At 38.4% G+C, this 26,007-nt stretch overlaps 1 protein-coding gene across 1 annotated transcript in view; it reads left to right on the top strand.

Annotated features, from left to right (window-relative positions):
• Positions 1-26,007, top strand: part of htr2aa (5-hydroxytryptamine (serotonin) receptor 2A, genome duplicate a) — an 89,391-nt gene that overhangs the window by 31,581 nt on the left and 31,803 nt on the right. The window contains exon 2 of the mRNA XM_084954759.1: positions 21,366-21,566. Within this exon, the coding sequence (XP_084810885.1) occupies positions 21,366-21,566 (201 nt within the window). The remainder of the gene's footprint in view (positions 1-21,365; positions 21,567-26,007) is intronic.

Here is a 26,007-nt window from a genome sequence, read left to right on the forward strand (position 1 = left end):
TAAAAACGAGGGAAGTAGTTAAACTATTTTACGAAGGACAGTGTTCAATATGTGTGAAGGATAAATCTCTTTAACATACAGTGGAGTACAAAAGCCTGAGACCACTTATGAACAGACTTCTCTTTTACATTCATTTCAAATTAAAAACTTAAAATATTTAATTAATTAATTACAAATGATAATGTTCCATTCAATGTTATTTATGTAGCACCAAATAAAAACAACAGGTGCCTCAGGGAGCTTTATATTATAACCTTACAATAATACAGAGAAAAGCCTACAATTAGAAAACCCCCTATGAGTAAGCACTTGGCAACAGTGGGAAGGAAAACCTTCATTTGAGCAGGAAGAAACCTTTGACAGATCCAGGCTCAGGAGGGGCAGCACTCTGCCATGATCAGTTGGGGGTGTGGAGGAAGAATATCAGTTTAATAACATGACTGAAAAAATACGTATACATTTCAAAATATCATTATAGGTGGTTTGACCACCTTTTGCTTTACTGACACGACACTGATACCACAAGTATGAAACCTGATAAAAATATCAAGATCCCCTTGTGCATCTGTCTTATGAAAGTTATGAAATAGTCACAAAATTTTATCTGATTTGCTGTGATGAACACATATTTTTCACTTTTAAAACTTTTTTTTATGTTCCGGAAATGAAATTTATGGTGTCTATCAACATTTATTTATTTATGAACTGCAACCATAACTGCCCAGAGCTGTTACCAAGATAGCTAACAAGTTACAAGACATGAAGGACTTTGATAACTTGCTTTTTTCTGTATTTTGTGTTTCTATATTTGCTGAATATACAGCTCTTTAGCCCCTGAGGCAGCAGAAGGAGCACATCAAATACTATCCAGAACCAGGCAGAATGTAGGTTTTGATACACCCAATAAAACACCTAACTGTCATCAGAATCCACCCACCATCCATCTTCTGCTCACAATGAGGGTTGCAGCGGGGCTGGAGCCTTTCCCAGCAGTCACAGGGCAAGAAACACTGCACACTTTAGACAGTTTGCCAGTCTGCTGCAGGGTAAAGTGAATACAGCAGTTCACACTATCCTTGTTTGATTTATGCTTGATATAAATAATGTAAATATCCCTATATAAAAATATTTTAACTTCTAACGGCTGATTAGTCTGAACAAATGTATGGGGATTTTGATCCTTAGTTTAAGACAACTTATCTACAGTTTCTGGTCAAACAGCTACCATGGAACAAGTTCAGTATTACAGAATTAACTGAGATTTGCACCACTGCAGTTTTTTTAAAGTCAACTTTGAAAAAGCTGTGTGAGATGTTCAGCCAGCACTTTCCCAAAATCAAGGTTTTTTTTATTGCAGCACTGCTTTGCTTTAAAGAAATTTGCATACTAGAATTCATTAGCATTCAGCTCCAACACATCCCACGAGTGTCAATCGATGGTGCACTGTCACAGCTGCTGAGGTCGAGAGCAAGGAAATACATATTGTGCTTTGGGCACAAAGAGATTTTCCAGCAGCTTCACGCGAAAGAAAAGAAAATAGATAAAAAGTTGAGCTGACAAGCGAAAACGCCGGGTCACAGAAATGAAAAGACCATCAACACCCATCACTGAGGAAAATGAAAGGAAAACACAATGAAGAAGTGACAAAAGCCTGACAGCCTCATCTGGATGTACTGTGTGATTCATATTGTAAAGGAGCAGCACAGCAGTGATTTGCCTGACCAGCTCTGGCTGTTTTTGATTGCCAGTGGCAACCTTTCACTTTCAACGATGACTCAAGGCACAATTTTCTTTGTTCTGGCTTTTTCTTCAATGTTATGGTCTATTTCCACACTCTGTCTGATTCTAATGCTGTAGTGACCCAAGTATGGGATGGTCCTAAATACCATTTGACCCATTTTCCAATATCTGTTTTTCACAGTGAGGAAACACTATGAACCTCTCTCTGAAAGTTTTGCAGAGGTACTATTAATTCAAGAAGTTAGTCCTTCATTTTCTAACTGAGACATAAAATGGTAAAAGCCAAGCTACCGTATATTTTCTATAATATATACACTCTTCTTGTATTCTATTATACTCTTGAACCTTAGTGAAAGGAGAGCGTGTGAAAGACGTAATGTGAAAAGGTTTAAATTAGTAACTTCCAGTGCAATCAGCACTTTCATTTTGAGAGCTTTCACATCTTGGAGTTTTATTTATACTAGTGGGAATAATGATGCTGTCTATGGATTTAACAGAGTGTGATGAATATTTTTCAGCCAGTGATGAACACACAAAAAAAGAAGACCACCACCACATTTTGCATGATATCATGATGTTTGCCTTGCTTTGTTCTCAGCTTCCCTTTTTTTTATCATACACTGAGTCACACAAAGTTTGAGCTGCTGGAACCCATCATCCTTGATTCCCACCTGCTGCACCATCTCAGGTTTTTTTATTAATGATTTTTCCCACTTTTTCTTGTTTTTTGTCTCCTTGTTTGAAGATTTAGAGTTTGATAATACAGGTAGTTGTCTCCATGACTCCTGCTGCTTCCATGATTAATAATCCTCTCAGAGTCACCTGCAGATGAATGTGTTGCTGATTATAGCAGCTTATGGTATAGCTGCAGAAAAAAAGTCAGCCAGTTGGAGTTTTCTATATTTTTGCATAAATATGACCTACTTGCATAACATCATGTTATTATCACAGAGCTTTTCAAAGTAGAAAAAGGAACCCAGTAATCCAAACGAAATGAAAATATTGAACCTGGTCATCTTTTTAATGAGGGAAATTTTTATACATGATCTTATATATCTGATCACTTGTTGTTATCGTCTTACGGAGCAGTAAATGCAAGCAGGTGCTCTCAGTAACTGACAGCCAGTTGTAGGTATTAGCTTGGAGAGGCTTCAGGCAATCCCTCCATCCAGAACTGGTGGTTTCCTCACATTTAAGGTTTATATTTAAGATGCTTCATTTGTCATTGTAGAAAGATACAACACAATATCATCTGGTGACCCTATTAACCAAAAAACGTAAAAAAAAATATATAAATAGACATAAAAAGCTAAAGGACATAAATGAATACAAGCTATATAAACAAACAACAAGAATATGTACAAACATTGTCTTGATTTTCTTTTTTGAGGTTTTAACTAGACTGTTCCAATAAATTGCCTTTATTTTGCTTTTTTTATACAGCAGCATTTCCATATTTGTATCCCTACCATGCAAACACAACTTAGAGGACTTGTGAACACGGTTCAGTGTGAAGTTAAGGCCTTTACATACCAGACGCGTAAAATTGGTGTGAATGCATTTTGTGCATTAAAAATATTTCTCGACTCACCTGTTCTTAATCCAGCCGTTCACACTGCGTAATTTCACAGGATGACTTTGCAACATTTATTTTTTAGATTTAATCTTGTTTTAAAAAAAATTCATAAATAAATTCATGCGGATAAACAGATCTGACCAATCACAGGGTCATTTAGTGATGATACTATCAAAACATTGTAAACATTCATTCATTCTAGACACAATACTGATTCTAGACGATGCCCCTTGGTCACTCACCTCTCTGAAATAATTTCTCTGCTTCCTCAGATGTCCTAACTGTCGTAATCATCACCGACATCCTGAAATTTGCATGAAAGCAGTCATGACACAACTTCAACTACTGGATCAAACCATGAAACTCTCCCTGCTGCTGCCTTCTGTTGAGAATTGGATGAACTCAGAATCTCCATTTCTTTAACTTCTTCTTAAACATCAGCACTGACCCATCATTGCTCGATGTCAACTCCATTTTCTTTTTTGTAGTACATCTGGTGTGTATGTACGTACGTTAAGAAAGGAAAGAAAAAAAAGAAACATCGTGAATTTGATGACTTTCTTTCGTAACGCTTTTATTTATCACAATACTCCTGATCCTGAGTTGTTTTGAGTCCAGGCAGCTGATCTTTGTTGGTTGATCACTACTGGTGTTCAGTTTCCTTCATATGTCAAGTTAATATTTTCTAAGTCTAGTTAATATTTTTTTAATCTCACATGCATTAACAACCAGTTTTTAGGTCCTCTGGAATCTCTCTTGCACTCTTTGTTTTTTCTGAATATTATTTTTTCAATTTCTTTTCCATGACTCGCTTCTTGGAATATACTATGAAAATTCAGATGTAGAGCCCTCCTCTTCTTCTTCTTCTTCTGGTTGCTCAGTGTAGGGACCTTCAGCTCCTCTTCATGTCTTTGTGACATAGATCCCTGTTGAATTGAAAAATCCCATATGGATAATAAATAGTAAAAACTTATAAAAGACTTGCATAAGATATGGCTACTTACTTCATACAGTGAATCATATAAGGCTTATATGATTTACTCATGAAAGTGGCCACTTTCATATATTGTTTTAGTAAGTATCCAAAACATACAAGTTTCATTTATATAATTTTTCAAGGGCTCTTATATCTGTTTTCACTCTTGTATGCTTTTCATATAAGTTTCACACAAGACAGATACAAACTTTATAAGATTTATATATATATATAAATATCTTTTCTATATGGGATACCTTGTTCTTGATATTTGTACATATTTGCCCCTTTTTGTTATGTAGTATTTACCTGGGGGCTCTTCTTCTACTTTTAGGACTTGAGTGAAAATCTGATACAGTAGTAAAACCAGACAAAAGTCAGCAATGAAAATAAAATTTAAGACTTCAGTGGAAAAAATAGAAATCTCAGATGGTTCACCGTCTTTTACTACAAGTGTAGCTAATTTTGTGCTTTATTTCTATACAATTGTGAGCATTTTCATCTCTCTGCTTCTGATCCTTTCTGTCTCATGCCTCACTCACTTCATTTTTGTTAATCATCAACATTGTCTCTTCCTTTTCATGGCTCTTGTCATCATTATGTTATTTGAGTTTTGACTCATTTTCTGTGCCTGCATGCAAACCTCCTGCTCTCTGTTGTTCAGCTGCTGGCTTTCCTCATGTTTCATCTCCCGTGCTGTCATTCTGCTCTTCAAAACTAGCACAATCAACTTATTTTATCACCACAAACATGCTTTAGATGGAGCACTGGAATAATTACTGGCTGAGGCTTTCTCTCAGCTCCGCTGGGTGCTGTGGTTCTCTGGGGGAACAATTTCATTTGCAGCTGAGCATTTTCCACCCTGATTTCTGGCATAAAAAGCAGCATCTGAATATACAGCTCTTTAGACCTCAAGGCAGCAGGAGGGCTGAGTAGAAACCCAGAATTAATGGTTTATTTATAGTCCCAATTTGGGAATTTAACATGATTACCATTATAATTCTCTTCACATTTTCCAGGAGAGTATACATTTCACCTGTTGATGTTAAACCCCTCCAGTGCCGAAGAAAATGATACTTAACCTTTAACCATTGTGTTGATGTTTCCCTAGGTTTGGCATTAAACATTTCAGTGTTGACAGCATGTTTGTCACTAATAAACAACACGTGAGAGTTCTTTTCTAGTTTGAGAAAGAATATATTGTTGGTTTTTAGACATTAAAAGCTGTTCTAGTGGAAGGACATGGTCACTTTACTTGGCATGGATGGCGAGTTGCAAATTCTTCAATGTTGCAAGACCTGTGTCTGAATTTGCCTGTGAAAATGTAACCTGTCAAGACATGAACTCAAAGCCTGTCACATTAATAGATTTTTATATATTTGTGATAATCAACTGTTGCATGGATCAACAGTTCTGACAGCGGGGCAGTTCACTGCAGAAGGTCCAGGTCACAAGCCTAGACATCAATGGCAGCCATATGAACTTGCTCGTAGAGGTTAGTTTGAGTGTTTGGGTTTCTTTGTATTACTGTAGGGTCTTTACCTTACAGTATAAAAAGCCCTGAAGTGACTGTTGTTGTGATATGGAGCTATAAAAATAAAATTGAAATAAACTGAATATGTCAACCACTGGTCATGAAAAATGGGTATTCCAAGACCATTTGCAAGAGGTTTGGATGTCGCTAGCTGCTTTGAAATTCTTTGCCAAAGCATCATTAAAACAGGCCTATTGACCGGTCAGTTACCACATGCCAATCGGCAGCCAGAAAAGGCTATCTGTGATAAGTAGGGATGGGTATTGTTTAGGTTTTATCTGATACCAGTACCAAACCGGTACTTTTGAAACCATGCCGGTGCTTAAACGGTGCTCAAACCGGTGCTTAAAGAACGGAGAACACAAAATTGGTCCAAAAACCTCTCATGTTCAGCTGTTTTTTTTGTAAAAAGATAACAATGTTAGCCTTTTCTGCAGCTATAGGGGATATATGGTATCACTCTTGGCTGGAAGCAGTGCTTAAACAATGGGGGGGAAAAAAAAAAAAAAAAAAACCCACAAACTTTGTCCAAAAACCTCATGTTGTTTTCCACTTTTTCTTTGGTCATTTTAGCCTTTTTGGCCAGGGTGAAGGGAGTATCTGCCATCAAACAAGAAGACAGCCGCATGTAACTACGACGGTGTTTGCTAGTTCACCTTACATGCATTAATGTAATAACGTGGTTAGCCTACTCAGCGTAAATTACACACGAACAACATTAAGCTACTCACGCAGAGAAGAACGGCTGCTGCTGCCATCATCATCATCCGTCATCATTTCTGCTACACTGGCAGGGCTAGGGGCCAGGACTCTCCTCTTCGGGTTTTTGGGGGATGTTGCTAACTCCGGGTCCGATAACAGGCACCACACCCGCAGTAGATGTGCCCGGTGTGAGGTCTCGCAGCAAGCTATCAAATACGGTGCATTTCTCGGCTTTTAACAAAATGCTATACGTCGCCAGGTGTTTCATCAGATTCGAGGTGTTACCTCCTTTGCACAGTATCACCTTAAAGCACTTGTTGCAGGCTGCTGAGTTTGCATTTTTTGCTGTGAAGTACAGCCAGACTTTCGACTGCTTCGCCTTGGGCATTTTTAATCTGTAGCTCTGCTCTAAAAGAACGTACATACCTGGGCCCGCCTACTACACTTGCAAAGGTAAAATGATTGGCTAGAATCCAAAGTGTATGACATCTCAGGGAAAAGAAAAAAAGAAAAAAGAAAGCACCGAAATGTGCGCTGCTTTTCGGTCTGGTTACTACCGTTTATGCCATAATGGCACCGGATACCGGTACCCATCCCTAGTGATAAGTTGAAGGGTGGTGGCAGCTGCTAACAGGAAATTGGTCAAAGTAGTATGTAGTGCTTTGTGATTACTTTGGTTGGTCACAGGTTCCCTGTATGGAAGACGATGACTTGTCTGCAAACACATCCAGGCTGCAGAGAAACTGGAAACAGAGACTGTTCACCTTCAAAGTAAAAGTTTTTCCTTTTGAAATGTTTGCAGAAGTAAGATACAACTTACACTCCCTGCTTTCAGTTTGTGTTGCACTTTTTCAGGTTTCACTGCTGCTCAGAGAGTTAATGACAACTGTTTGCAGTCAAGTCAGCATCTTCTAAACTACAGCAGACTGTAGCAGTCAGCTAGCAACCAAAGCAATCACAAAATGGACAGGGCAGTACCGTCTTTTGTGACCAGTTTTAACAAAACAACAACCAGCCAACCTTAGCCACCACTGACCAATTGCTTAAGGAATGCACTTTTTCCCCCCTAATGATGGGAGATTGCCAGGGGGTCACCAACTTGTTAGGCCTAAAACAGAACCAAACTGTTAGTCGACGTACAGGGCACAGGCAAACTAAGCAGATGAAACACTCAAAGCAGATACAAGAGGAGGAGCAGCAGCATTAAAAGCAGCTGTTACATTAAAAATGAAGTCCCCATTAGCTTTTCTAGCATGTGTGTGAGTGACTCAGTCTAACTTGAGTGAGTTGCAGCAGTCACAGAAAAGTGAAGCTGTCGCCTTACTTCAGTCAGCCATAAAACTCTGTCAAGGCTGTGTGCAGGCAGTTGAAGAGGAGAAGACCCAAAATGCAAGACTCGCAGAGGCAGATGTAACTCAGAGTACTCAGCTTTATTGCTGGAAAGGCACAGAGCAAAACTAACTAAACTGAGAATACAGCATAACTAAACTGGTTGGCTGGCAAGCAAACAGCGCACACAGAAGAAGAACAATTTAAAAGGACGCAGACAGACACTGAACTTCATCTAGAATAATAATCAATACTATAGAAAAATACCAAAATATAAAAAACTGAAAAAGCTGGGTCAAAATGACCCAGAACCGTGACAAACATGTAGATAAACTGAGGCTGAAGTATAGAGGGAAGACAGCCATGAATGGTGGAAGAGTTGGTGTATGAATGACTGTGTGTATGTGTGTTTTTGACATGATGTAAATTATTCATTTTTTTTAAAAATGACAGCAATTGTTATCACTTATTTATCACAATACTCCTTGTAGAGACAGCTCTTTTTAAAAAGCTTCCTACACTGAAATGTTACTACATTATTTATTTTTTATTAATGAAATTTTATACATATTTCGTTAAGTTAATTAGATGCGATATTGATGCTACAGCCAGTTTCTGGCCACTTATGGAAAACTCTATTAGTCAAAAGGGAGATGTTCCACTATACTGAAATATGGTGGGGGAACATGGCAGTTTTCACAAACTGGTGCCCTCTCCTATATATTTTTAAAAGATTAGTCATACATTCATGAGAATTTAATCATTTGCGCGTTTACAATAGCCTCGAAACTTTACTGACTGTATCTTTAACTCTTTACTAACATCATTAGGTTTAAGTCTTCAGGAAATTAATGTAGATGAGTGTGAAGTTTTCTAAAATCAAAGACTGTGTGTGTGTGTGTGTGTGTGTGTGTGTGTGTGTGTGTGTGTGTGAGTGAGAGAGAGAGAGAGAGAGAGAGAGAGAGAGAGAGAGAGAGAACATGAGTCAGTGTGAAGAATTCATGCTGAGTGTGTTTGTACGTGATCATCTGTCTTCATCTTTCCTGCACAAACTCTCCTTCCTCTCCTCCTCTTTCTTTTCAGCAGATTTCTGTATCTGTCTTTTCTCTCTGCTCTTCTTTCATCAAATCAACCTTTCTGTTTGCAACTCTGCCCTCGTGGGAGCTCATTTTCCCGCTCTCCATTTCCTGTCGCTCTTCTTCTATCAATTATTTTCATATTGCTTCGCTTTTGAAAGCACACAAACTTGGCCAAGAACAAGGTCGTGACTGAGCCTTTGCACTGTTCTTCGCTGTTTGCTCTCACTGTTGAGATGAAATCCCGCCCTCTTAATGATGACAATGTTCTGTTTCTTCTCATCTGCGATCCTTTTCGAATCAAAACCCAGACAACCTTGCACCCTGCCACTCCAAGCCTCTTCTTTGTCTTTACTTTAAAAACCTGCATCTGTTTGCAAATGTTGGCTCTGCATAGAGAAAGTCTGAAAGCGTATTTGTCTCTTTTCTTCATCTGCACTGATCCAGTTTTACATCACATAGTTACATCACAAATCTCTAAGCTTCAGTATCTGGCTCCATAGCGTTCTGAGTGCTTCGGATTCATTCATTTTCTAGCCAGGGTTTAGATTCAAAACTGAGTTAGAAAAGAGAGGAAGCATATATACTGTATAAGTAGCCACATATTGCGAGGTTAGGTAAAAGTGCTGCAGTTTTTTTCATGCAATTTGCATTTGAATTCCAAAAATCTGATCTGCCTGAACAGAATTATACCTTTCAAAGGAGAGTGATGCGAGGACAGCCAGATCTGGCACAAAGACTTCTGAATACAATTTAACCCCATCTATAATGGAATCAACTCAAAAAGACCCTTACAGACACAAAACTGTAACAGCAACAGTGTCAGGATGGACTATCCACTATCTGTCCATTCTGTATACCCATTTGATCATTTAATAGGCAACTGAAGAGGTAAAGAACAGGTGTGGAATAATAACATGTAAATAATAAATGTGCATGTAACATAATGGTAATAAAATAATGTCCCTGTCTAGTGAGATAATAGTGCTCAAGATCAGGCCCATTTGAGACCATTTGACCCAAGGACACAACTAGTACAACCAGAACTTTCTCAAGTACTAGAACTTCTGAAGACTTCATCTGCAGTGCTTAACTGTGAACTGAGGCCTTTGTTGGTGGCTTTTAAGGCGGTGCGTCCTCTAAAGCAGTACAAAGTCTGGGGGAAAATGTTGACCTAAAGTGGACTTACTATGTTTTTGCCCTATTTTCTGTTATATTATTACTGTGAATTCTATTAAGGTCTATAAAACATCACTGCCAGAAATGATGTTTTCTACCCTAATGCTGAACTGAACCGTGAATCAGAATGTGGAAGAAAGAAAATAGCGATTCTAAATTTCACACGCAAAAAACTATTTACATATTTATCTTTTTTTGATACCCCAGAGGCTCAAGTCCATACTAGATCATGCATGACCCAAACAAATATGATTGTAATCTCCTCAAGTAGCCAGGACCTGTGATAGTAAATGTAATGGTTCTTAAATAACGCTTTTCAAACCGACGTGGCACTTTATACAGCATGTCACTTTCTTACAAGCACTTTTTTCCTCCTACATGTAAGTGCTTTCTATCTAACATTCTCGCTTCATTGAACACATCTGGAGCAACCAGGGAATGAACCATCAACCTTCTGATTAGTAGATGACCTGCTCTACCTGCTGAGCCCCATCCATTTGTGGTGCTGTATTGTGCAGACTTTTGTACCCTGACTACAATCTTAAAACTCAAATTGCCTTACAATATAACACACCATGGGGTCACTGCTGTGAGCTGGTGCTATATAAATAAAACTAAACTGAAATAAATAGAAATGTCTGGGGAGAAGCAAGCAAATGTCCCACATCCTGGTGCACATCAACCTGCAAGCTTCGTATCTCACAGTTACAGAGACACACATCAGTGCATCTTTAAACTTTTTCTAAAAGAAAAGCATGTCTGCCAACAGTGGGATTACTGCGTGCTATGGGGCGAGTTTCCACATAACGTCAGAGTCACACTAGCAGACACAGAAGGGCATGTTTAAGTGGCAGAGGAAGCAATAAATTATTAAATATCGGCTTGATTATTTCATTTAGGACAGTGAAGGATCAAATGTTTAATAATTTATCTTCTGGTTTCCCATTTTCACTTTTAATATTCTTTCCTGGTGGATTTATTCCCATGAAGATTACACTGCTGCGAGCTATGAGTCAGACTCCATCATTTTTGTTTTGTCATTCAAGTCTAAAATTTAACAAGCTTAAAAATGCATGAGTTCAGCTTTTGTGTGTGTATGAAAAAGGCCTCTGTTAACCAGCAGTTGGCAGATGTTACTCGTAAAACTTCCTGTAACTCGAGCAGTGCACTTAAACAAAAACCTCATAACGAAACACACAAATAAACCCTCCAGAAACATCTGAGACCTGCAGTTAACACAGAGCTAAAAAATAAAAAATAAAAATAAAATCTTTCACTTATGTTTGTTGTTCTTCCTCAGGGCTCCGACCTGCTGAAGACCTCCAGCTTGACAGCTTAACTGTAGGTTATGTCACATTAAACCGTGCGCTGTGCTTAACAGTCTGAAGGATTCACGCAGCGCAGTCACCCAGATTTAACCTCCCTGAGAGACGACTGAAGTGATCCAATCTATTTACGTCTGTGTCCATCGGCAAATCAATACTTTGCGCTCGGTTCTCCTGCTGTTCAGCACTCCAGACAAACCACATCAAAACCCCAAAGAAGATTTAAAAGCCTGACCCACTGTTCACCCTAATGGTTTCACAATGAAAACGCCCCAACTCATCCCACTATACCTGCTGGCTCTCCAGCTCCACGGTCTCACCCTGTAACCACAGTAAATGTGTCACAAAAGCTTTCATCAAAGTAAAACAAAGACTTGCTGATATTTCTGTCATAAATCTCATTACACTGTGGGTTTTTTGGTGGTCACAGCGGAGAAAGGCAGGGAATATGAGGAAAGATAAGGAGCAAGGTCCCACAATTAAACTGGAGACTCACTGCCAGATGCGTTTGAACCCATGTGGTATGTGCCCTAACTCTGAGCTGGGGGATCTTTTTTGAAAGATACAGTTCTGTACATGCAAAAGTTTCAAGTCACCGTCATCTCTTTATACTTCCAAGGAGACAGACTTTCTTCTATTTTTTTTTTTTACGTGCTCTTTAGTGATAGATATCCAGGGTTTCTGAACCTTTGTCTTTGGACATTGGCTGCTTTTTCACTTATTTTCCATTCAGTCCTTCTACCTGACCTTTTTTTGTCTGCACATAACAGACAGGTGAACAAGGAACCATCTTTAAATTACATCTTTAGGCACTTTGTTACAAGCAGCATGTCAAAAAAAAGACATCACTTGTTTCAATTTCTGTAGTCTAATCAACAAAAGATTGCCAATGATAATGAATGTTTGACATTCATAACACTGTATTTTTGCACCAACAAGCCATTCTCAAAGAACTCTTAGCTGAAAACTTGGCATATTTCAGCCTAGTCTTGTGTGTCCTTAAAAATTGCGATGATCTTCCAATTCCCCATGATCCCTACAGCCCCCCCCCCCCCCCCCTTTTTTTTTTTTTCAGGATTGTCACAAAGTTATTGTGCTGCAAGCCTGAAGTTACAAACAAACAGTGAATCTGAGCAGTGGACGCTGCACATTGATATGGTAGTATGGTTTTTAGAGAGCCAAGTAGGCTTTCCCCAAAACACACCCTGTTTTATCCCACTTTGTGACTCCAACAGGGGATCGTAATTTACAAGATGAACAACATGTTTTACTCTATAGGAAACTGGGGATGACAAAGCCAGAAGAACACAACGGTTCTTTGGTCTTTGACCTGTGCTGTGTCACCTGAACAGGCAGAAAATCCATTGTTTTCCCACTGATTGAACCATGGTACAGAGCTGACTGGGTCTAATTGGTGTCAGGCACTGAGAAATAATGTCACAGTCTCCTGCGGTCTGACACCTCTGAAGCTGTTGAGGCTTTACAAGCTGGGGAAACAGCAACATCAAACTACTGGTGGTTCTTTGAGAAAAAGAAGGGTGAGGTGACAATGCCGGAACATGTTGGGTATAACGCGACAGCAGCAGTTTCATGAGGACAGCTCTCTGTGCATCAGCAGGAGGGGAAGCAAACAGCTGAATCTTGGTGGGTCCTAAGAGATTTTTTTTTAACTTATCCTCTTTTTTTTTAGGTACATGTGGGGAAATCTCTCAGAGAGGGATAATTCAATGTGGTTCCAGGTCATTGCTATCAGAAGTTATGGAGCCAGTAATAATGTGATACTTTGTAGATCCCTGAGGGGGATTGTCTTTGTGTTGCTCTGTGGGAAAGTGAGAATGGAGGATAAGCCACAGCACATCATCCTTGTTTAAACACAAGATCCAGCAAGCGTTAATGCAGGTTTTTCTTCAGTGTATGGAACCCTTTAATTCAGCTCATCTTATGGACATCTATGTGCACAGGACAAGAAAAATCGCTTGGTCATCAGAAAAACTATTAATTTGAATGAAACTTGCCTTTATTACCCACTGAGTGTATTTCAGCACAGCTTAAAGTTTCATTATCTCATTCAGAAATTAGAAAACAGTTGACTAAATGTTCAATGAATCATCAAATTAAGTTATTAGGAAACACGGTTAGCTTATTCAGCCACACAAATGCTCTGCAATACAGGAAAGATTCACCTTGTGAAAACATTTCAAGACATGATAGAGGCCTTTTTCATATCTCTGTATAGGTAATGTGTTTAAAAAACAGAGCTCTGTCTCATCAAAATGAAAGCAGTGCATACCAGCTGTGTAGAATGACAGCAGGTCTCCACACTGACTTATTTCAAGCTGATGTTCATTACTTTAGCAGTGTTGATCATTTAAAATGACAAATGTCACCAGTGGCAGCTCATAAAATCTGTAATGTATGTGTCTATTCTAAATGTTTAAAAGAGGCATCACTTTGTGTAACAATTGTAAGAGTTCACATTCTTGCTATTAAATGCTGTTTTTAGCAAACTGGGATCGACACTGGATCAAATAACTGACGTACAATTTGGGAAGATGTGCTATTCTAATGGGCTGAAAAAAAGTGACAGGCTGAAATAACAGGGTGCTGAAAATTATTTGATCACCTGATCGGTCAGTCTGAGATGAGAAAAAAATCCAAATTCTCCAGGACCAGGACATTAGACACAAAGGGAATACATTCAGCAGAAACTGAAGTTTTTAATGAATGATAACATGAAGGCGGTAAGTCTATTGAAATATATGTTTACATTAAAAGCTTACAGCTTTTCATTTAGTATCTTGTTTTCTTTACATGCCATTCATTTATTTTTATTTATATTTTTTGACTAATCCTGATTTGGAAAACTGTATATAATAACCAAAAGGAATTTGGTTTAGGAATTATTATTTGTTATTACTATAGTAAATTAAATATATCATAACAATCGCAGCATACATATGTATATATACTATATTGCCAAAAGCATTTGCTCGTCTGGCTTCACACACATATGGACTTGAGTGAGATCACATTCTTAATACACAGGTTTTAATATGCTTCCTATGAGGTTTACCGATGCGTTTATGTAAACTTTTTAAAATTCTTCCAGAAGCGTATTTGTGAGGTCAGGCACTGATGTTGGACGAGATGCCTGGCTCGCAGTCTTCATTCTGATACATCACAAAGTTGTTCTGTTGGGTTGAAGTTGGGTTGACTGACGCAGGCCAGTCAAGTTCTTCCACATCAAACTCACTCATCCATGTCTTTGATGTAACATTTGGATGCCGCTGCTCAGGCATGGAAACTCATTCTATGACGCACACCATGCACTGTCCTTGAGCTAATCTGAAGGCCACGTGAAGTTTGGAGGTCTGTAACGACTGGCTATGCAGAAAATTGACAATCTCTGTGCATTACGGCCCCAAGTATCTACTGGTTTGGCTCTGTGATTTTACGTGGTCTACCACTTAATGGCTGAGTTGCTTATCACTTCCACTTTGTTATAATACCACCAACAGCTGACTGTAGAAAGGCGAGGAAATTTCATGACTGGACTTGTTACACAGGTGGCATCCTATTACGACACCACACAGGAATTGACTGAGCCCCTGAGAGTGACCCATTCTTTTGTATGAATTAAATAATTTGGGTGTTTGAGGGAATACTTTTGGCAACACAGTGTAGGTCTGTAGGTGTCATGGTTCTGGATCGGTTCGACCCAGCTTTTTGGAGTTGTTATGTTTTGGTTTTGAATGAAGGATTTTTCCTGTATACTGGTGGTGGTGATGATTATGATGGTGATAGATTATTATTTGACTTCCATGTTTCTTTTTATTTGTGTTTAGGATTTGTGTTCTCATGTTTTGTGTGGGTTTAGTTCCATGTGTCATTTTCTGTCTGTCTCTCAGTGTCGAGTCTGCGTCTTTGGGTAGTGTTCTTGTTTCCTGTTTTATTGTGAAGGTCTCATGTGAGACGCAGACCTTCTTAACTGTGTATGGGAACAATTGTATAAAAAGTACAGGAGAGACAGATAAGATATATTTTTTAAAACTAGAACATATAATTGAACTGTAGGTCTAAGGTAAATAAGCAACTAACCAGCAAGTGCTATTAAGAAATATTTCACAACTTCTAACCATTCAGTTGATATCCACTTAGTGTATGTTGGTTAATTAGTCAGTTAGACAGAAGATTTGTTTAGGCTTAAAGTGAGAAATGCAATGTTATTGGCCATCAGTAACCCAACACTGGGACAATAGGACAACTATTATCCAGTGGTTATTAGAATTTCATTGATCAAAATTCATGCAAAATCATTTTCATACAGTTGCCACGAATAGGACAATAAATAGACACTAAAACTGAATAAGACACAAGGCTGTAAAACCCCTGAGAGTTCTCCTCAAATCTAATACAGCATGAATTATACACATTCAATATTAGTACTGATAATATCAGTAACTTCAAGCATTTATGGTATTCAGAGGACAAAGTTGAAAGATTTTGGCAAGCTGCTAACTTCTCATGTTGTCGTGTTGCCTCATTAGCTTGCTCTTTAAATCTAATTTGGAAATTGTTTTCATTTATTTAAAATCTCATCTGATAAAAAGCAGAATCTGCCCACCTGAAACACAGGACAGCACAAGTGCAGGCCATAAAAGAGAGAAAAGAAAACGGTTTGTGATCAGTGCTGGAGTATAATGGGCCTGATTGAGAGAGAGAGAGAGAGAGAGCGCAAAAGACATTCACAAATGTAAAACAAGGTCAGAGAGACAGAAAAGGGCATATAGGCAGACAGAGGACAGAAATAACTGTTCAACATGACCATCAGACAGAGACGATGAGATAAGCAGCGCGATTAAAATAAAAAAATCTATGGGAAAAGAGGAAAGTAGTGAAGTGATGAAGTGATGATGACGGTGAGGAGAAGGCGGTAGAAGAGAGTCTGGCGGTGACCATGGCGACATCGAGCAACGTGGATGAGTCATCTCCTTCCAAATAATAAAAGCCTGGATCAGGTTGTCTCTCACCTGTCGTATGGTGGGAACAACAGAGAATGGAGGTGATGAGGAGGAGGGTGCGTAAACACTCCACCATGATCTGGAATATGATGGTACTCATGATGATCTGGCTCTAATCCCCTCAGCTATGGATCTATTTTTGTCAACACCCTTGGGATGAGATCCTGGGGGAGGTGGTGACAACTTGGCCACAAAAAATCTCCCAGATACTGACAGGGACTTTTTGTCTACATATTCTATATGGGCTGATGTTAAATTCACATGGATGAGCTGATTTATTCAATCAAGGGCTGGTTTCTGTATGCGTACATTCATTCAGTTTTTCATGATTATGCAAAATTAAGGTCCCAATTATCCTTAAAGATCTGCATCAAATCCTCAGTGCCATTGTTGAAATCTCTTAAAAAAGCAGACATGGTAGGTGCATTTATTCTTGCTTTTCTTATGGTCTTTACAAAGAGTAGGAGGGGGCCTGGCTGCAGATGCATGGAGGATTACATTTTGTGAGGACTGTAACTCACCATAATGTCAGCTATTTAGCTGTGAAAATCAGTTTTAAGCAAGCACTTGGCAACAGTGGGAAAGAAAAACTCACATTTAACAGGAAGAAATCTCATGGTTTACAGAGGGGCAGCCATCTGCCGTGAGTGGTTAAAACTAGAGATGGTGTTGTTGTAGTTCCACAGAAGAGGGCCCTTTCACCCACATTCATTTTTTTAAAACTCCTATTGTGATAATATGGTTCTATGATGTCTTTAACATGAGAAGGAGAAGTTGAGGAGAAGGATATTGAATTCAGTTCTTCATTTAACAGGAACCAACAATGAGACGGCATTATGGGAGAAATATGGTTGCTTGTTCTATTCTCTGCCAGCATTCTTACTGGAGTGCTCTGGATCGACAAAGTCTTTTTAAACAACTTTTACAACCTGATGATAATGAAATAATCCAGGCTAGGAGTAAAAAAAATGCAGTAGTTTTAGTTTTTCAGTGTAACTCTGAAAATATTTTTTCTAATTTTAGAGATATTGCACAATATCATATTAGGATATATTTTGGTCAAGAATGAGCCCAAGATTTGTCACAGTGTTACTGGAGAGCAAGTTTATGCCATCTAGAGTAAACATCTGGTTATACACTATGTTGTACGTAAGAAACCACGTTTATCCATAGCCAGCGTGTCAAATTCCTTTCAGTGTCACTTGCTTTGGTGCCTGGAATACTATCAGCTAAAGTCACTGGAATCTTTAGCTTCGTAAATCTAAGAATGGACTTGCCAATAACCAGAGTTTGTTTGTTTTTTTATTTGAGAGGTGTGTCTGTGAAGGTTCTCAGTCATCCAGGTCATTGTAGTCAAAGGAGCTTGCAAAGAAAAGCGTCTGGACTTCTTTAAGTTGCTTGAAGACGTTTCACCTCTCATCCGAGAAGCTTCTTCAGTTCTAAGGTCAAATGGTGGGGAGTCCCAGATTTGTCTGGGACTCCCCCCAAATCTGGGACTCCCCACCATTTGACCTTAGAACTGAAGAAGCTTCTCGGATGAGAGGTGAAACGTCTTCAAGCAACTTAAAGAAGTCCAGACGCTTTTCTTTGCAAGCTCCTTTGACCATTTGAGAGGTGTGTTGCTCTGTGGGGAAAGGGGCTTGGTGGAGTACTGGGTGCTTGCTCATCATAGCCACACAGCTGGCCAGATTTCCCAGCTTCTGGGGTAATATACCAGGACTAGCTACCTTTGCTCACGCAGGCTACTTGGGCCTGGCTATCTACAGGGTTGTTTAAGGGGGGTTTATGGTGTGGATTCAGTTATCCAAATAAATTAGTCTGATCTCCAAAGCTACAACCCAATAACATTTATTTTAAGTGCCATTAATGCTAAAGGAGGGCAAAGAGTGAATAAACATTTGACAAATTGAGCAGGAAAGTGCTGCTGCTAATGGTGCAAGAGTATTGATCTAAGCTAGCAGAAGCTAACCTAGCTAATCACTAAAGACACAAGAGTGAGTACCATTCAAAAATTGTTGAGATCTCTTCGAAAAGTGTTTATTGAATGGGACATTACCACATTTTCATCTACAGATGCCATTTATCGATTGATAGACATCTCCTGATGTATTGGGATTGGTGCAATGGAACTAGCGAGCTGCTTGGGGTGACACCCCCAAAGTGGCCAGTGATAAAGAATTATGATAACGTTTGCAATTTCAGTTTTTTAACCCTTTCAGTGACAAAGACTCAATAGTAATCTTCGCTGTTTTTTTTTTTTGTTTTTTTTACTTTCCGTGTCTGCCATGTAATAGGTACTGCTGAATTTGCTTTGTAAATAAAAAATTTTCTCCACTCAAAATGTGAGGCTTTTATTTGTTTTTAGTTTTTCACTATTTCTCATTTCATTCCATTTTGATTTTATAGTTTTGATTTTCACTGCTCTGTTTCTGTGTTATGCAGTTTTGAACTGCCCTGTGCAGAAACAACCTCTATAAATAAACTAACCTTGATCTATAGAACATAAAAAGCATATCTGCTTCCATTCATGATAATATTCATAATATAATATAATTTACATCAGCAGCTGAGTAGTTTCAGGACCAATTTAGAGGGCTATATTTAGAAATGACTGCTGCAGGAGCAGCACGACAGCCATGAGGGAGACATGCTGTGGTTGTGTGTGTGTGACTTGAAGATACGTGCATGTGTGTAGAAACATATATTTCCAGCCTGTGCACCTGCAGTTTAGTCAGTGGTGGATGTATCTGGAGCACATTCTCAGTTTGAGGCGGGTCTAAAAGCCTTCGGCCTTGTTCCATCTGTATGACTCATTCCATTTATCACTCTGCAGTGACTGTGTGATCAGCTTTTTAGAGGCTAACAACACACAAGTCCATGAAAACCACCACTGCAGCACAGCTAATGTTCTTTATCACAGACACAAGTTAAATTAAAGCAAATCTGCAGTCTGGAACAAAAACAAATATTGTCCCTGTGTATCATTACTATTCATATTAGAAAGACCAGCTGCAAAAACCTACGAAATTAGCCACTGGTTATCATGAAGCCACCTCCCTTCATGGGAAAATTTCCTGGAGATATAAAAGGAGAAGAGAGACTTCTCTGCTTTTAAGTGAACTATGAAATACATTGCTAAGTTTTGAGGGACATAGACATACTTTCAGTACATGAGGTATAGTGACTGTATTTTTCCAGTTAGTCCTCATGTTTCATCTTACTCCACAATCGCTAAAGTTAGATTTATTCTGTGGCGTCATGCCTCCTGCTTTTTCTCGTTCTTGTAGTTATGCACCATGGTTCCATACTTTCTGTGTAGATGCCCGAGCCACATCGGCAGGCTCCAATCTGTGTTAAAAAGTAGAAAATCCATTTCCTCACCCATGTCTCTGAGTCCTGTATGATACAGTAGGAAACAAATTTTAATGCCTCCTTTATCCTCGGTCTGATTCTTTCAAACAGTACATAAAGCTTGAAAAGACGAGAATGCAAACATACCGTTCACGTTGAGGCTCAGCTAATTCTTCAAAGCAGCATACTGGTAAAGCAAAAATACCACCTTTTAAGGTATCTTGTGGGCATATTTCTTGCTAAAAAATACCCAAGCATGAGGTCATTTTACACATATTACAATACTATATTATTCTTAAGATTCCAATGCAGCAGTTGAGGTCTAAACTACCTCCATTTCTAAACTGGATTGAGCCATGAAGAAGTAAAACAGTGAGGTCATGACCAGGTTAGGCTTTGTTCCACTAGCTTAAATGCAAGCTCTTGTGGGAATTTCAATGGTCTTTGTGAAAAAGGATAAGCATTCTCTTGAGTGTTACTTTGTACTGCTGCTCAGACACATTTTATAACAAAATTAAACCTGGATTCTTGTTTGATAATAATCCAAGAAAAATATACAAGTTTAATTTCATATCGTGATCTCTTCTAATGTCAGTTCTGTGAGGACCTTTCAGAGTAAATAAAATAAGATTGTTATTCAGTGACAATAATTTATGTTTGGAAGTGGGACTCTGTTCTGAGACCTTCCTGGCCTGGCCAGTGGCCTGCCTGATTTGTCTTATCAGTAACAATGACATGACTTTAATTAAGTGAGAAAGAACATGAATAGCATGATATGGAAGAAATGAGGGTGGAGGTGGCTTTGTGAAGGAGCATGAGGAGCATGAGCCTGCATACAGTGACAGCTCACCACTGTATGCAGGCTGAAGCAGGTTACAGAGCACACCCCAAGTGAGATTTGCCAATAGGATGTTCATCTGAGTATCCGCAGAGCAATCAGCTGATGATTTTGAAAACAACTGATCTGCCAAGATTGCTGGCTGAGCTTCAGGCTACGGCCTGCCAGAAACAATGCTATGCAAAGATTTTTCAACATTTTCAGCAGCTCGCACAGTGTTTTTCCCCTCTGTGATTTTGTTAATTCCAAATTTTGTGCACCCAAACTCATTCATGGATTCACCTCACTGGTCGAGCACTGACAGTTAAGATCAAGAGTGATTTTAAATGAAAGTTGCTTAAAAACATCAGTATTTGAAAAAGTACCATTTCTGAGTGATTTTGAAACACGTTTTTAAGTGGCATGTTCTCAATAAATGGTCTCTACTGAATTTTAATTTTAAGTCTGTGAATATCAGTCAGGTGTAAATAAAGCTTAACTTTGGGGAAAACCTGAAAAATGCAGTTTTAAATAATTGAAGAAAGATATTTATCAGTCAAGTAGCAGAAGATGTAATGTTGACACCACACAGCACTAAAATGCATCACTGTGTTGATACAATGCAGTGAAATTGCCTTTTGGAGGATATCATCCGGAACACTGAGACTAAAGCACCATTGTTTATCCAGGTAAAGCTATTTTCACAGATTCAACAAATATGTACTCTGCCCTTCTGCAGATTACGGTTGGCCCCTGCCCTCTGATCTTTGCCCCATCTGGATCTATCTGGACGTCCTGTTCTCCACAGCATCCATCATGCACCTTTGTGCCATTTCTCTGGATAGATACATCGCCATACGCAACCCAATCCACCACAGCCGCTTCAATTCTCACACCAAGGCTCGCATCAAGATCATGGCAGTGTGGACCATTTCAGTGGGTAAGTACACACATGCAGACCTAAACACCAACTATCTACGGTCTATATATCTGTCAGTAAATTGTGGGGTACTGAAGTCTTCACAGGCCAAAAATGCTGCATTAGATTGAATTTGAGATGCCTTCAACACTAACAGGGAGAAAACACCAACTGGCAGCAGCATGCAGTATGTCAGTGAACAGAGCAACAAGGATATGATGGGATGACAGTGTGGGACATTTTCAGTCTTGGCAGAAGAAGCTACGAAGCAATGAGAATGGACAAGAAATGTTGGAAGTGCAGGTGGATCAAGAATGGATATTGCACTTCACATTGATTTAAAACAGGGAGAATACAACTTTGAAATCTAACCAAAAAATAAAATGGTTCAGAAAAGTGTTATGAATCAAATAATACCACAAAAAATCAAAGCACATTCTTCTGAAACACTGCTTGAAAAGCCTTTAATTTCCTCCAGTATTGATTATTCCCCGGTGAATAAAAAGCCTTCATGTCATAATGCTTACATTATGATTTTATGGTTCTCATTTTCAAGCAAGTCAACAAAACCCAGAGGTGTCCATAGTTTATTTTTTTAGGTTTCTTATAGAAAAACTTGTCTTGTACTGTAGGTATTAAGCATCAGACAGAGAAATGCAAAATCTGTAAAAAAAAAAAAAAATGGCAGCACGGCATAAAATTCAAAACAAAAGACATGTCATGTGAAAAGATCTTGGATCACGTTTGTTTATGTGTACTTAAGACCTGAAAAGATGTTAAGCGAATCTTTAAGGTCGTGATGCTCAAATTTTCTCATTTACAGAGAGGGGACCCTTCTTACTCATGGTCCTAAGTATGTGATAGAGTTAAGACACCAGTTAACAATCCATAAGTAACTCAAAGAGCAAACCTTGTGGGACACAACAATTAGTGAAACACAGATTATTTAAAGATTGCCAATTTGTAAATTTAAGCTGCCAAACATCATCCTGGGTAATGCTAGCTTGCCAGGTACAATGAGGCCTCAGTCACACAGGCCTATGTGACCCCCTGACAGCCTCCAGTTGCTAGAGAAAAATGTGTATTCCCTGAAGAGGAGCTGCTGGGTGCTCCTGGCTCTTGCTAAGTTTAATCGGTCAGAAAGCACCCAAAATCCCTTTATGATTGCTTTGGTTGCTAGCACATTGCAGTTTTCACTCTCAGTTTGCATGAAAGATGCACTTGCCAATCATTCTTTGAGCTGTAGTGAAACTTAAAAAAAAATCTGTGATGCAATAAAGAAAGAGAGACTGTTTACAAGTAAACATTTTGTCTGCAATTAACTCATTTGCAAAGGAACATCTTTTACTTTGAAGGCATATGGTTTCTGATTTACATCGCACATTTCACAGTTTCAGTACAGCTCAGTACAGCTCTTGAGTAGTTTGTTAGTGTTTGCAGGGAAACACAAAAACTACTGGGAACCACGGCAACCTGCTACAGACCAAACTGATTGCAAAGAGGTTGTCAGTGCAGCACTGTGTATTTCTTTGTAACCAGTTTCTCATTAGGGACTGACAGCAACTACTTGCATTGTAGAATTTACACTTTTCCTTTCCAACTGGTAGTTGGCCTCTTTATATGACTGGGGTCTAACCATGTATATAGCCATCTACTAGGTCATCAAGGTGTGGTCCTTACCAGTATCTACAGAGGATTCAGGCCCGGCTCCTGTCAGAGCGAGAGAGGGTTTTTGAAACCTCTGCTTTGTGCTTGATTTCACAGGCAATTAATTGAACATTTAAGTTCACTTTGTATCTTATTCTGTTTTTATAGACTGTGGGCTAGCAGTCTTGTGTGGCTTGCCTAAAGCAGCATTCATACAAGGAGTCACTTTTATTGACTTCATTAAAGTATAGAAAAGGTGAAATGAGGATAATGTGCTTCTTGAGGCTAAGAGCCATTTTCCCCAAAGTTTCCCAGCCACACTGTCGAAACAGTAATGGGAATAAGTCAGTATACTGAGGTTTTAAAACAGTGGAATTACACCAAACCTAAATCACTCGCAGAAGCCTTGGTCTACATATTTTACATCTATTATTTCAGTTCAGGATTCTTTTACTTTATTGTTTATGCTGCTGAAATTAAAAGAAGTCTCTGTAAAAATGTGGCCATGTACATGTAAAATGTTGCCTCTCTTAATTCTAAGATGTTATGTGCAAGAGCATCATAAAAATGACCTTATATTTAGAAGGTCTTAAAACTACTTACATAAAAATGAACAGCAAAGCAAGAATGTCTTTTTTTATTGACCAAAAATGAAGTCAAAATGTAGAAGCAATGTTTGAAAAACGAATTCCATCCTTACTACTTCCACAGGAAATAACAGGGTAAGTAGCAGCCATGTCCTGCTAATCAAATCACTGGATTAACTGATCATCAGCAAATATGAGCACATCTATAAAAATATGGTTTTCGCTGTTAAAACAATGTCAAAGAGGAAATACATCACCAACCTTAAAGAAGCAACTGTTGCTGCCCATAAGTCTAGAAAATATGTGATTTCTTTATCATGTGACTATACTATATATTAACAACACTGTCTTCACCAGATTTACATAAAAAATTAAATATTCACTCAAATATTTGCTAATTTTTCAATAATTTACTGTTATACTCATCATGTAAACTAAACTTAGAGGACAATTTGGTGTTTGATTTGACACAAGGGTTAAGGCAGTACATCAGTGCTGTATTTTATTTGACATGTGCTCTTTGTAAATATCGGATCTCTAAAGGCCACGATTCTTTTGCTATGATTTACTTGGCTACTTAGCTAAACCGAAGTTACTTAAGAGAGAATATAGTGAAGAGGAATAAAAAGAGTACAATCCTATTCATCAAAAGCATTGCAGCCAGCTCCTCATAAGATGCAATTTTCCACAAGATGTTTATGGCTTCATATAATTTTTTGTAAAGGACAGGGAACAATCAAGTCTTGATAATTGGTTTCTGCTAGTCTGGCTGGTCTCCAGCTGTTCAGTTCAATGGACATAGATGAGCAGGAAATGTAATGATGAAATCAAAGATCTCAGCTTCACGTGATTGCATGTAACCGGCAGTGTGCAAAAACATCATCAGATGTTGGTGAAGTTTGCACTTTTTCTGCTTCAGTTTTTCTGTCCCTGTTGGTTTCCTTACCTCATTAGTTGGCATGCTCTTATACTAAACTAATTAAAATGAGAAATGTTAGAAAGTTGATTTTTCTCCAAGTCGCAGCATGCCGAATCCTCAAATTTTATCAAATTAATGGGTGATGATAACATTCCAGCTATATGTCTGTGTGGTTGGGCTCTTTGTGATTTTCTAAGTCTATAAACTGAGTTATCCTGATTTAATATAAGAAACAATATGAGCACAATGCCAAAATGATAGAACAAATATAACAGTGAGTGATATAAGAAGAAATATGTAATGTATTTTTTCTATCTTCAGTTGTAGCTTGACACTTACTTTTGTAGTTTTTAGTTCATCTGTCTGACAGACTGATCACCTTATGTCATGGTGAGGGCTTCATCATTCGTCAGTCCACAATTCACAAGAATCACTATATCCTTTAGAGTATTAGTCAGATTTTAGTAAACTTTCACTTAATGATCACCTAATGGGTTTTCCCCAAAACTTAATATCAAGATCAATAAATGACCAATAAATATAACCTGAGAATTATGATGAGTGAGCTGGATGAGCTATGACATCACTGATGTTCTGGATTTGAGTATCCTTGATTCCTGTTCATTCATTAATTTTATTTTTGTGTGTGCTTCCTTTTGTCGAAGTGCGAATGACCTTTTTCTTGCTTTTAGTGCCTGCTCTTTTGGCTCTTTTGGTTCACAGCCTGACTTTCTAAACGTGTGGTATTGTGTGTTTGGGGTCTGTGATCTATTAAATACCTAAATACTGATGTGTTGGCATAGTGTCAGACCAATGGCAGAACAATAAAACTCAGAAAACTCACCTATATAATGTAGTCAATTTGTATGTAAAAAAAACAAAAACAAAACACAATTACTGTAAAAAGAGGCAAACCTACTATAAAATGATGCACAACAACCAAAGAAGAAAAACCTGACTTAACGAGAAACAAAATTAGTGCAACGATAAAGCTGCAGAGAGATAACAACAACCAGAATCACAAGACTCACAAGACCCAAAATCAAGATTACAAAAACAAAGTTAACACAAAATCTGTCCAGTCAATTACGTGAAAAACCTCAGTTATTTAATGTGATTGTTCATCAGCTTTATAAACATACTGCAATTATTGCCCTTTAAAAATGTCTAATTTTACAGGGAATTTTCTAGAAAGCTGAAAGGTGTCTTCTGTTCTGTTGGCTAATTATTTACGCACTGCTCTCCCCTACATAAGCTGTCTTTACAGGTTAAAACTATCAGTATTGGTATCAGCATCAGCAATACTGGC

The sequence above is a fragment of the Perissodus microlepis genome, chromosome 16, assembly GCF_051167445.1.
Source record: "Perissodus microlepis isolate ML-2025 ecotype Zambia chromosome 16, ASM5116744v1, whole genome shotgun sequence".
Classification (NCBI taxonomy): Eukaryota; Metazoa; Chordata; class Actinopteri; order Cichliformes; family Cichlidae; genus Perissodus; species Perissodus microlepis.